Genomic DNA, 12786 nt, shown 5'->3' on the forward strand with positions numbered 1-12786 from the left:
CTGGCAATTATTTCCACCATTTTATCTTCTAGCTCACTTATCTGTACTTCTGCCTCAGTTATTCTGCTATTGATTCCTTCTAGAGTATTTTTAATTTCAATTATTGTGTTGTTCATCACTGCTTGTTTGCTCTTTAGTTCTTCTAGATCCTTTTTAAATGTTCTTGTATTTTCTCCATTCTGTTTCCAAGAGTTTGGATCATCTTTACTATCATTACTCTGAATTCTTTTTCAGGTAGTTTGCGTATTTCGGCTTCATTTGTTTGGTCTTAATGGTTTTTACTTTGCTCCTTCGTCTGTAACATACTTTTTTGTCATTTCATTTTCTATTTTTTTGGTGGGTTGTGCTGCATTCCTGTCTTACTGGTTTTTTGGCCTGAGGCGTCCAGCACCAGAGTTTGCAGGCAGTTGGATAGAGCTGGGTCTTGGTACTGATATGAGGACCTCCAGGAGGCCTCACTCCAATTGATATTCCCTGGGGTCTGAGGTTCTCTGTTAGTCCAGTGATTTGGATTTGGAGCTCCCACCACAGGAGCTCAGGCCTGACCTCCAGCCTGGGAACCAAGATTCCGCAAGCTGCATGGCGCGGAAAAAAAAGAAAGAAAAGAAAGGAGCAGTACAATATCAAAGAATAATAAACAAAATAAAATTAGAAAGATAAAAAATATATTAGGAAAAATAAAAATATAATTGAAACAACTGCAACAAGGTAAAATAAAACCACAACAGAAAAAAAAAAAAAAAAAGGAGGGCCTCCGGGGGGAACAGGCCAAAAGGAGAGAACAATAACAAAGTATAAAGAATAAAAGAAAATTAGAAAAATAAAATATTTATTAGGAAAAATAAAAATATAAATGAATGAACAACAATGAATCAACAAGGTAAAACAGAACCCGAATCTAAAAGAGGGGGAAAAAAAGTCTTGGCTTTGGGGGTGGAGTTGAGGGGGGGGAACTTAACAAGGGGTGGGGTTTAGGGCAGGGCAGCACCTAGGCGGGTGGGGGGGGTGACGTTTGAGCATGGGGCGGTGACTAGGCTGAGGACCCATGCAGCCAGAAAAGGCCTTGGTGGTGGGGCCTAGGTAGGGTGACATTCAGATGTGGGGTGGAGCCTCTACTTAGGACCTGTGCTGAAGGGGAGAGGCAGCACGTGGAAAGGAGGGCCTCTGGAGTGTGGGGTTCTGGAGTTTGGAGATAAGGCCCTGAGGGAGGGTATGTGGGTGGGGTTTAGGCCCAGCGCATTGGAGGGTGTCTCCAAGTGTAGAGGTAGGGCCCTGGATGGGAGTGTAGGGGCAGGGCTTGGGCTCTGCACGTCAGGAGGGAGCCTCTGAAGGCAGAGGATTAGTCCTGGGAACCCAGCAGGCTCCCCAGTGCCTAAGTGGACAGGGAATTCCCAGCACTGGCTGTGTTCCCTTCCTCCTCTGCATGCCCCACCCCACCGTGTCTTCCAGTGTCTCCTCCAGGGTCTCCCCCGTCCCTACTGGACCCCTAACCGTGGGTGGGTCCCACTGGGTGTAGGAATACCTATCCTTCCCCAGCCACCCTTCAGGGGTGCCAGTCTCAGAGGTCCGGCCTTTACTTTTGCTCTCCTCCCTCCCTCCCACTCCCTCAGGACCCGCCAGGCTGGAGGGGCCCTTGGTGGACAGAGGATCAGGCCTTGGATCTCAGCAGGGTCCTGGGGGCCCAAGTGGGCAGGGGAAACCTGGCCACACTCCCTTTTGATTCTCTGCCCTCCCAATGGTTCCCCAATTTCCCCCTTCGGGTGTGGGATCCCTTCCCCTCCCCCAGCTGCCCCTCAGGATCACCAGTCCCATCCCACCTCCACTTCTCCTCCCGCTTCACTCCCCACATGCCCCACGTCCTACCCGGTCACTGGGGGTTCCTCCCATCTCCTTAGGTGTCCGTGGCCCTCCAGTGGTGCCTGGTAGGTGCCCTAGTTGTGCAGAGACACGAATTCTACATCCTCCTAGTTCACCATCTTGACTCCGCCTGTGTCCAGTATTTTAGATCTAGGTGCGTAATTAACCCAAGAACAGTTTGGAGTAGATTTTCTTACCTAAAAGTATAATAGTGTCTAATATATATACATACCATAAGTTTTACTATTTGGTATTTATTAAGCTCCATCCAGTTTGGATTACATTGTACTGAAAATTTTGTTGGATATGACAAAAGTAGAAATTGCCTTACAATAGCTATTAGTGTTGCATCAACTACTGCTAAACTGAATCATATAATTATCTGAGATTCAAAAAGTTCGTTGGGAGGAAAAGTGAAATAAGTAGGATAAACTGCTGCTTCTAATAACCCATGTAAGATTTTCCCCAAATTATAACATTGGGCACAGAAACATTTCCCTTACTTAATTTAAGGGGTACCAATAACTTGGCTACAGCAACTGATATATTACACACATGTGTGTATACACACACATGTAAATGGCTATCACTGGCCCAACATTGTTACATATTTCTTGTCATAGAGGCATACTCACTGCTTATCTCTGAAAACTGGGTTCCTTGAGGACTATATGAATCAGAGATGAGATGATTGGTCCTAATGCAGTGGTTCTCAAGCAGGGATGATTTTGGTTCCCCACATCCCCTGGAATTTGGCAATGTCTGGAGACATTTTTAATTGTAACAACTGAGGGGAGTATAAAATCCAGAGATGCTGCTAAATATCCTGCAATGCACAGAACAGCCACCTTCTCCATTTCACCCACCCCACCCCAGTCCACACACATACACAAGAAAGATTTATCCAGCCCAAGATGTGGTTGAAAAACCTTGGTCTAGTGTAATGGATTGTAAGAGAAATACAGCAATAGCAATATTGATCATACAGTACAAATTTACCCTTACTACCAGGAAAGAAAATTAGAGATGAACGAATGAATGAATAAACAGTAAATATTTTATTGAGTTTATAGTTTAAAAGGCCATCTTAGATAACTTCCCTCCCCTTATAAGAATACTGATTCATACGTTACATGATAATCTTACTTCTGTTTGAATTGTTATAAGGAGTTCTATCCTTTAAAAAAACAGGCTATCTAATTGTTGGATAGCTGTAATTGTTAGAACATTCATTATACTGATTTGAAATTTAACTTCCTATAACTTCTACTCACTAGTCCTAATTGTTATCATCTATGCATTTCAGAATCATCTAGTATCTCCTGAGAATAGCCTCTCAAATATTTGAAGAAAATTACTATTACTCTACTTCTCTTGTCACTGTCCATCTTCAGCCTCTGAAATACCTAAAAGTATATATATGATCTGATCATAAAGGAAACAGTAGGACTTGAAAGGCACCAAAGTTAAGAATACAGGCTTTGGAGCTAGACCTAGCTTGTCTAGTTACTGGCTGTATGATCTTAGGCAAATTATTTAACCTCCTTAGTTTTTCTATCTGTAAATAAAAATTATAATAGTACCTATGTCTAAGAAGTGTTGTAAAGATTAAGCGAGATAATATATATAAAATCCTGTGGACTTAAGGGAAGGGTGTGAGAAAGAAAGAGACTTTCCAGATAGAGGTAAGAGAATGTTCCAAAGCACAGAAGCAAAAAACAGTATGATGTTCCCAAGGAACCACAAGGAATCCAGAGGCTTAGTGGTTCTTTTGCTTTGTAGAACAAAGAGTGGCTGTGAGAAGTGGCAGGCTTAAAGCTGGAGAGATGGGCAGGAGTCAGATTGTGAAGGGCCTTAGATACTTAATGGAAGAGATAGAACTTTATCCAGAAATCTGTAGGGAGCTATTGAAATTTAAGTAGGAGAATGGCACAATTGGACTTGAGTTTTAGATAGCTCACTCTGGTTAATGTACGGTTAGAGGAGAGCCAGATTAGAAGCAAAATAGCAGCCAGTAGGTTTCTTTGATATAATGATAAGTTGAGAGCCTTTTAGGTGGAGACAACAGAGAAGGGAAAATATTAACATATACCATATACGCGATATTCTATACTTGATATTTTCACATTTATTTTCACATTTAATCCTTTTGGCAATCCTATGAGAAAGTTGTATTTAAGATAGCTGCTTTCTGAGGTGCGATAATTATAATTGCCACTATTATTATTATTACTTTTATTTTTATTAGTATTATCCTGACTTTTGCTTTCTCTTCCTGCTAGTCCTTATTATTCAGAGATAGATCCTATTCTTCACCTTTGCCTTTCTTTTATTTTATTTTGTTTGTTTTTTGTTTTTTTGCGGTACGCGGGCCTCTCACTGTTGTGGCCTCTTCCGTTGCGGAGCACAGGCTCCGGACGCGCAGGCTCAGCAGCCATGGCTCACGGGCCCAGCCTTTCTGCGGCATGTTGGATCTTCCTGGACCGGGGCACGAACCCGTGTCCCCTGCATCAGCAGGCTGACTCTCAACCACTGTGCCACCAGTGAAGCCCTGCCTTTGTTTTAAATCCTATACTAATCTGGCTTTGTTTGTTCACCCCCATTATTTCACCATTTTGTCTGTACAGAGTTCTGTATACTTGATACTTTTCCCATTCAACTATTTGTATATTTTTATCTTCCTATGGTTTTAGAATGCCTTTTATATCCCACTTTGTAGAGAGGTATATTAATCAGATTGATTTGTTTTCAAAAGATGAGTATTTTAGATTAGTTAGCCTGATAATTTCTCAGACAGAAACAGTCTTGTGGATGAAAATTTACCTTATTAAAAAAAGGACATATTTAAACTGATGAAGGAGAAAAACCTACAACCAAGATCTGATTCAGCAAGGATCTGATTCAGATTTGAAGGAGAAATTAAAACCTTTACAGACAAGCAAAAGCTGAGAGAGTTCACCCCACCAAACCAGATTTACAACAACTGCTAAAGGATCTTCTCTAGTCAAGAAACACAAGAGAAGGAAAAGACCTACAATAACAAACCCAAAACAATTAAGAAAATGGGAATAGGAACATACATATCGATAATTACCTTAAATGTAAATGGTCTAAATGCTCCCACCAAAAGACACAGATTGGCTGAATGGATACAAAAACAAGACCCATATATATGCTGTATATAAGAGACCCACTTCAGACCTAGAGACACATACAAACTGAAAGTGAGGGGATGGAAAAAGATATTCCATGCAAATGGAAACCAAAAGAAAGCTGGAGTAGCAATTCTCGTATCAGACAAAATAGACTGTAAAATAAAGACTATTAGAAGAGACAAAGAAGGACACTACATAATGATCAAGGGATCAATCCAAGAAGAAGATATAACAATGGTAAATATTTATGCACACAACATAGGAGCACCTCAAAACGTAAGGCAAATACTAACAGCCATAAAAGGGGAAATTGACAGTAAAACGTTCATAGTAGGGGACTTTAACACCCCACTTTCACCAATGGACAGATCATCCAAACAGAAAATAAATAAGGAAAAAAAGCTTTAAATGACACATTAAACAAGATGGACTTAATTGATATTTATAGGACATTCCATCCAAAAACAACAGAATACACATTTTTCTCAAGTGCTCATGGAACATTCTCCAGGATAGAGCATATCTTGGGTCACAAATCAAGCCATGGGAAATTTAAGAAAATTGAAATTTTATCAAGTATCTTTTCCGACCACAATGCTATGAGACTAGATATCAATTACAGTACAAGATATGTAAAAAATACAAACACATGGAGGCTAAACAATACACTACTTAATAACGAAGTGATAACTGAAGAAATCAAAGAGGAAATCAAAAAATACCTAGAAACAAATGACAATGAAAACACGATGACCCAAAACCTAGGGGATGAAGCAAAAGCAGTTCTAAGAGGGAAATTTACAGCAATACAATCCTACCTTAAGAAACAAGAAACATCTCAAATAAACAACCTACCCTTACACCTAAACGAATTAGAGAAAGAAGAACAAGAAAACCCCACAGTTAGCAGAAGGAAAGAAATAAAGATCAGATGAGAAATAAATGAAAAAGAAATGAAGGGAAAGATAGCAAAGATCAGTAAAACTAAAAGCTTGTTCTTTGAGAAGATAAACATAATTGGTAAACCATTAGCCAGACTCATCAAGAAAAAAAGGGAGAAAACTCAAATCAATAGAATTAGAAATGAAAAAGGAGAAGTAACAACTGACACTGCAGAAATACAAAAGACGATGAGAGATTACTACAAGCAACTCTATGCCAATAAAATGGACAACCTGGGAGAAATGGACAAATTCTTAGAAATGGACAACCTGCCAAGACTGAATTAGGAAGAAATAGAAAATATGAACAGACCAATCACAAGCACTGAAATTGAAACTGTGATTAAAAATCTTCCAACAAACAAAAGTCTAGGACCAGATGGCTTCACAGGCGAATTCTGTCAAACATTTAGAGAAGAGCTAACACCTATCCTTCTCAAACTCTTCCAAAATATAGCAGAGGGAGGAACACTCCCAAACTCATTCTACGAGGCCACCATCACCCTGATACCAAAACCAGACAAGGATGTCATAAAGAAAGAAAACTACAGACCAATATCACTGAGGAACATAGATGCAAAAATCCTAAACAAAATGCCAGCAAACAGAATCCAACAGCACATTAAAAGGATCATACACCATGATCAAGTGGGGTTTACCCCAGGAATGTAAGGATTCTTCAATATATGCAAATCAATCAATGTGATACACCATATTAACAAATTGAAGGAGAAAGACCATATGATCATCTCAGTAGATGCAGAGAAAGCTTTTGACAAAATTCAACACCCATTTATGATAAAAACCTTGTAGAAAGTAGGTATAGAGGGAACTTTCCTCAACATAATAAAGGCCATATATAACAAACCCACAGGCAACATCGTACTCAATGGTGAAAAACTGAAAGCATTTCCACTAAGATCAGGAACAAGACAAGGTTGCCCACTCTCACCACTCTTATTCAACATAGTTTTGGAAGTTTTAGCCACATCAATCAGAGAAGAAAAGGAAATAAAAAGGAATCCAAATCGTGAAAGAAGAAGTATAGCTGTCACTGTTTGCAGATGACATGATACTATACATAGAGAATCCTAAAGATGCTACCAGAAAACTACTAGAGCTAATCAATGAATTTGGTAAAGTAGCAGGATATAAAATTAATGCACAGAAATCTTTGGCATTCCTATACACTAATGATGAAAAATCTGAATGTGAAATCAAGAAAACACTCCCATTTACCATTGCAGCAAAAAGAATAAAATATCTAGGAATAAACCTACCTAAGGAGACAAAAGACCTGTATGCAGAAAATTATAAGACACTGATGAAAGAAATTAAAGATGATACAAATAGATGGAGAGATATACCATGTTCTTGGATTGGAAGAATCAGTATTGTGAAAATGACTCTACTACCCAAAACAATCTATGGATTCAGTGCAATCCCTATCAAACTACCAATGGCAATTTTCACAGAACTAGAACAAAAATTTCAGAATTTATATGGAAACACAAAAGACCCCGAATAGCCAAGTTAATCTTGAGAACGAAAAACGGAGCTGGAGGAATCAGGCTCCCTGACTTCAGCCTATGCTACAAAGCTACAGTAATCAAGACAGTATGGTACTGGCATAAAAACAGAAATATAGATCAATGGAACAGGATAGAAAGCCCAGAGATAAACCCATGCACATATGGTCACCTTATCTTTTCTAAAGGAGGCAGGAATGTACAGTGGAGAAAGGACAGCCTCTTCAATAAGTGGTGCTGGGAAAACTGGACAGCTACATGTAAAAGTATGAGTTTAGAACACTCCCTAACACCATACACAAAAATAAGCTCAAAATGGATTAAAGACCTAAATGTAAGGCCAGAAACTATCAAACTCTTAGAGGAAAACATAGGCAGAGCACTCTATGACAAAAATCACAGCAAAATCCTTTTAGACCCACCTCCTAGAGAAATGGAAATAAAAATAAAAATAAACAAATGGGACCTAATGAAACTTCAAAGCTTTTGCACAGCAAAGGAAACCAAAAGACCAAAAGACAACCCTGAGAACTGGAGAAAATATTTGCAAATGAAGCAACTGGCAAAGGATTAATCTCCAAAATTTACAAACAGCTCATGCAGCTCAATAACAAAAAAACAAACAACCCAATCCAAAAATGGGCAGAAGACCTAAATAGACATTTCTCCAAAGAAGATATAGAGTGCCCACAAACACATGAAAGAATGCTCAACATCATTAATCATTAGAGAAATGCAAATCAAAACTACCATGAGATATCATCTCACACCGGTCAGAATGTCCATCATCAAAAAATCTAGAAACAATAAATGCTGGAGAGGGTGTGGAGAAAAGGGAACACTCTTGCACTGCTGATGGGAATGTGGGTTGATACAGCTACTATGGAGAACAGTATGGAGGTTCCTTAAAAAACTACAAATAGAACTACCATATGACCCAGCAATCCCACTACTGGGCATATACCCTGAGAAAACCATAATTCAAAAATAGTCATGCAGCTCTATTTACAATAACCAGGAGATGGAAACAACCTAAGTGTTCATCATCGGATGAATGGATAAAGAAGATGTGGCACATATATACAATGGAATATTACTCAGCCATAAAAAGAAACAAAATTGAGGCTTCTCTGGTGGTGCAGTGGTTGAGAGTCCACCTGCTAATGTAGGGGGCGCGGGTTCGTGCCCCGGTCCGGGAAGATCCCACATACCGCGGAGCGGCTGGGCCTGTGAGCCATGGCTGCTGAGCCTGCGCATCCGGAGCCTGTGCTTGGCAACGGGAGAGCCCACAACAGTGAGAGCCCGTGTACCAGAAAAAAAATAAATAAATAAATAACGAAATTGAGTTATTTGTAGTGAGGTGGATGGACCTAGAGTCTGTCATACAGAGTGAAGTAAATCAGAAAGAGAAAGACAAATACCGTATGCTAACACATATATATGGAATCTAAGGGAAAAAAATGTCATGAAGAACCTAGGGGTAAGACAGGAATAAAGACACAGACCTACTAGACAATGGACTTGAGGATATGTGGAGGGGAAAGGGTAAGCTGTGACAAAGTGAGAGAGTGTCATGGACATATATACACTACCAAACATAAAATAGATAGCTAGTGGAAGCAGACGCATAGCACAGGGAGATCAGCTCGGTGCTTTGTGACCACCTAGAGGAGTGGGATAGGGAGGGTGGGAGGGAGGGAGACGCAAGAGGGAAGAGATATGGGAACATATGTATATGTATAACTGATTCACTTTGTTATAAAGCAGAAACTCACACACCATTGTAAAGCAATTATACTCCAATAATAATGTAAAAAATAAATAAGAAATAAAGATCAGCTGTTAACCTTAAAAAACAAAATTAAGTGTTTTGCATTCATTCTAATTATGGGTATTTCTGTACTCTTCTAATAACAGATATTTCCTAATATATCTTTCTATAATGATTTTATCAACTTGAGCTTCGTAACCATTTCCTTCAGATTTACATATTTTGAGTATTCTTTATCATCTAAATATATAAAATTTTTGTCATGTTTATAACTTTTCTAATATACTTGAATATATATTATCTATTTTCAACTTCCAAATAACTGTACAATAGGTAGGATAAGTATTTCCATTTTTTATGTGAGGAAGATGAAGCTGGGAGAATTAAGTGCTGTCCAAGGTTGTACAGCAAATGACAGGGCTGGGGCCACATCTTCTAGTTCCATACCCAGTGATCTTTCCACCACATTAATTCTTAGGCTAGTAAATAATCTGAGTTGGTGGAAAGTGCAAAATGTTAGTAGTACTTATGTTTTATAAAAGCATCTCAGTTTACTTTGACCTTATATTTTATAGGATCATATGTTCCAGCAGAATATGCTTCCTTTAGAATTGCTGAACAGATTTTTACAAGAATAAGTACTGATGATGATATTGAAACAAATTCATCAACATTTATGAAGGAAATGAAAGAGGTACCCAAGCTCAACTTTTCTTCTGTTAAAAGCATATTGAATTCTCCTGTTAATGGTCAGTTATAACATAAGAAAGTATTCTTATACTAAAGCATGCAGATGTGTTTATACTCCTCTACAAGAGCCAGAGGGCAGTCAAAGACAGCTTCCTAATTTCTGTCTTATGTGGAAATGGAAGCAAATGTTTTAATGAAAAATATAGCTTTAAAGAAAAAGCTAGTATTATTGAGTGATAAAAATGCGCGTTCATGTTTTTGTGTGAAATATATAAAAGACTTCAGAAAACAATGACCTATTCAGGAACACTTTGCATAATATCTATTGTTCCTGTTAAGCTTGGTTTTAAAATAAAAGATCACTGTGTTAAAAGGCTTTTAAAAATCATCCACTTCTGTGCTCTTGTAGAATTTTCACTTCCTCTAACAAAGTACATATCATCACCTATTTTTGATCTGAGCAAATGTCAAGTAAGCTTGAAGGGCTAAAGGAATTCAGTACAGCTCTTGGGCTATCTTTAGTAGGTAGGAGTTATTGGATCACTATGCAGATAACTTTTTTTCTTTAGATAGCGGGAGAATAAAGTTATTTGCCCACAGTATATGATATTTATATAATTATGTAGTATGTGTTGACTATATATGGGAGAATATAGCAATATACTAGGTGTTTGAGGTGTATTTTTAAGTGGTCCTAGCTCTCAAGAAGCTTAGTTCTATGGAAAGGTAAAATGGCCATGAAGGTTACTATTGTGTCATGTCATATGTCTTTATTGGGCATGGGTTTAAGTTTCTTTAATTGGGAATCAATGGACTTGGATGCTTTTCCCTAAATTTTTCTTTTCATTTTTACTGGCTATAGAGATGGTAAAATAAATTTGAGAGATAGTTCCGTGCGTTTTATGACAACAATTGATTAATCATTTGTAGAGAAGAAAATGACCATCTTTGTGCTTTATTTAAACATTTAATTCATTGGTTTATTTCACTGTATCTGAAATACCAATATTTTAGATAATGTTTATTTACCCTGTTGTCTCATACACATATGCATATGACTATTTATGTACACTCCAAAAATGTATTCTGTTAATACATTTATTCTATTGGAATTACTAAGTAATGAGATTTTTAGAAAGAAAAGCAATGCGTTAGTTTCTGCTCAGCAGGATTTCTCTGTAAAAATATATTTCAAATGAACTAATTATGAGACTGGATTTTTCCTCATTTTTTCCTATAATAGTGACAGCTGTTTGGTCACAATGAATAATACTGAAATTATATTTTCAGATAGCATATATTCTACATAATGCTAATGACAAATCACTCATATTAATTGATGAACTTGGCAGAGGTACTAATACAGAAGAAGGTATTGGCATTTGTTACGCTGTTTGTGAATATCTGCTGAGCTTAAAGGTATTCTTCTCTATTTATTTTAAGTACATTAATTTTGAGCCTTTATTAAAATTTCTTTTATTGAATGAAAGATTTTTAAAATTGTACAGTGCCTTACGATTTTCAAAAGTTTCACCCAGATAATTTCATATAATCCCATAATAACCCTTTTTCTTTTTTCCCCTGCCCATATATTGCCTCTGCCTCCTTCCCTCTCCCCACTGGTAGCCACTAGTTTGTTCTCTATATCTGTGAGTCTGTTTCTTTTTGTTTTATTCACTTTGTGTCGTAGTTTTAGATTCTACATATAAGTGATACCATACAGTATTTGTCTTTCTCTGTCTGACTTATTTCACTTAGCATAATGCCCTCCAAGTCCATCCATGTGGCTGCAAATGGCAAAATGTCATTCTTTTTTCAGACATGGAAAACAAACATAAGGTTACCAAGGAAAAGTGGGGAGGGGTAAACTAGGGATTAACAGATACACACTATTGTATACAAAATAGATAAACAACAAGGACCTACCGTAGCACGGGGAACTATATTTAATATCTTGCAATAACCTATAATGGAAAAGAATCTGAAAAATAATATATATATATTCTTTTGCTGTACATCTGAAACATTGTAAATCAACTATACTTCAATTAAAGAATTTTTCATTCTTATTAATGGCTGAGTAGTTTTCCACTGTGTGTGTATGTGTGATATATATATGTATATATATATACCACATCTTCTTTATCCACATATCTGTTTTTATAAATTTATTTTATTTTATTTATTTTGTTTTTGGCTGCACTGGGTCTTCATTGCTTCGCGTGGGCTTTTCTCTGCTTGCAGTGAGCGGGGGCTACTCTTGGTTGTGGTGCACGGGCTTCTCATTGCGGTGGCTTCCCTTTTTGGGAGCATGGGCTCTAGGTGTGTGGACTTCAGTAGTTGTGGCACATATGCTCAGTAGTTGTGGCCCACAGGCTCTAGAGTGCAGGCTCAGTAGTTGTGGTGCACGAGCTTAGTTGCTCCATGGCATGTGGGATCTTCCCAGACCAGGGCTTGAACCCGTGTCTCCTGCATTGGCCGGTGGATTCTTAACCACCGCGCCACCAGGGAAGCCCTCCATATACCTGTTGATGGACACTTAGGTTGCTTCCATACCTTGGCTATTGTAAATAATGTGTTGAGTCCTTTTTTGATGTATCCTTTATACATTCATTACAATTGGATTTTACAGGCACCTACAAAATGGCTCATTAAACAATTTTAGTTAATAAAAACATACCATAGCATTTATAGTTTCTTCATTTCTGATGGAAGCAAGAACAGTTAATATGATAGTCATGATGTACAAAATGAAAGGAGGAAATCAAGAAATAAAAATAATGTCAAAACTAGTCACTTGGCTTTAATTTAATCAAATTAAATAGCAAAACATGAAAACATTT

At 37.9% G+C, this 12786-nt stretch overlaps 1 protein-coding gene across 1 annotated transcript in view; it reads left to right on the plus strand.

Annotated features, from left to right (window-relative positions):
• MSH4 (mutS homolog 4) overlaps positions 1 to 12786 on the plus strand; it is a 96941-nt gene that overhangs the window by 68529 nt on the left and 15626 nt on the right. The window contains exons 16-17 of the mRNA XM_060006030.1: positions 9829 to 9947; positions 11234 to 11362. Coding sequence (XP_059862013.1) covers positions 9829 to 9947; positions 11234 to 11362 — 248 coding nt within the window. The remainder of the gene's footprint in view (positions 1 to 9828; positions 9948 to 11233; positions 11363 to 12786) is intronic.

The sequence above is a fragment of the Delphinus delphis genome, chromosome 1 (assembly GCF_949987515.2).
Source record: "Delphinus delphis chromosome 1, mDelDel1.2, whole genome shotgun sequence".
Classification (NCBI taxonomy): domain Eukaryota; kingdom Metazoa; phylum Chordata; class Mammalia; order Artiodactyla; family Delphinidae; genus Delphinus; species Delphinus delphis.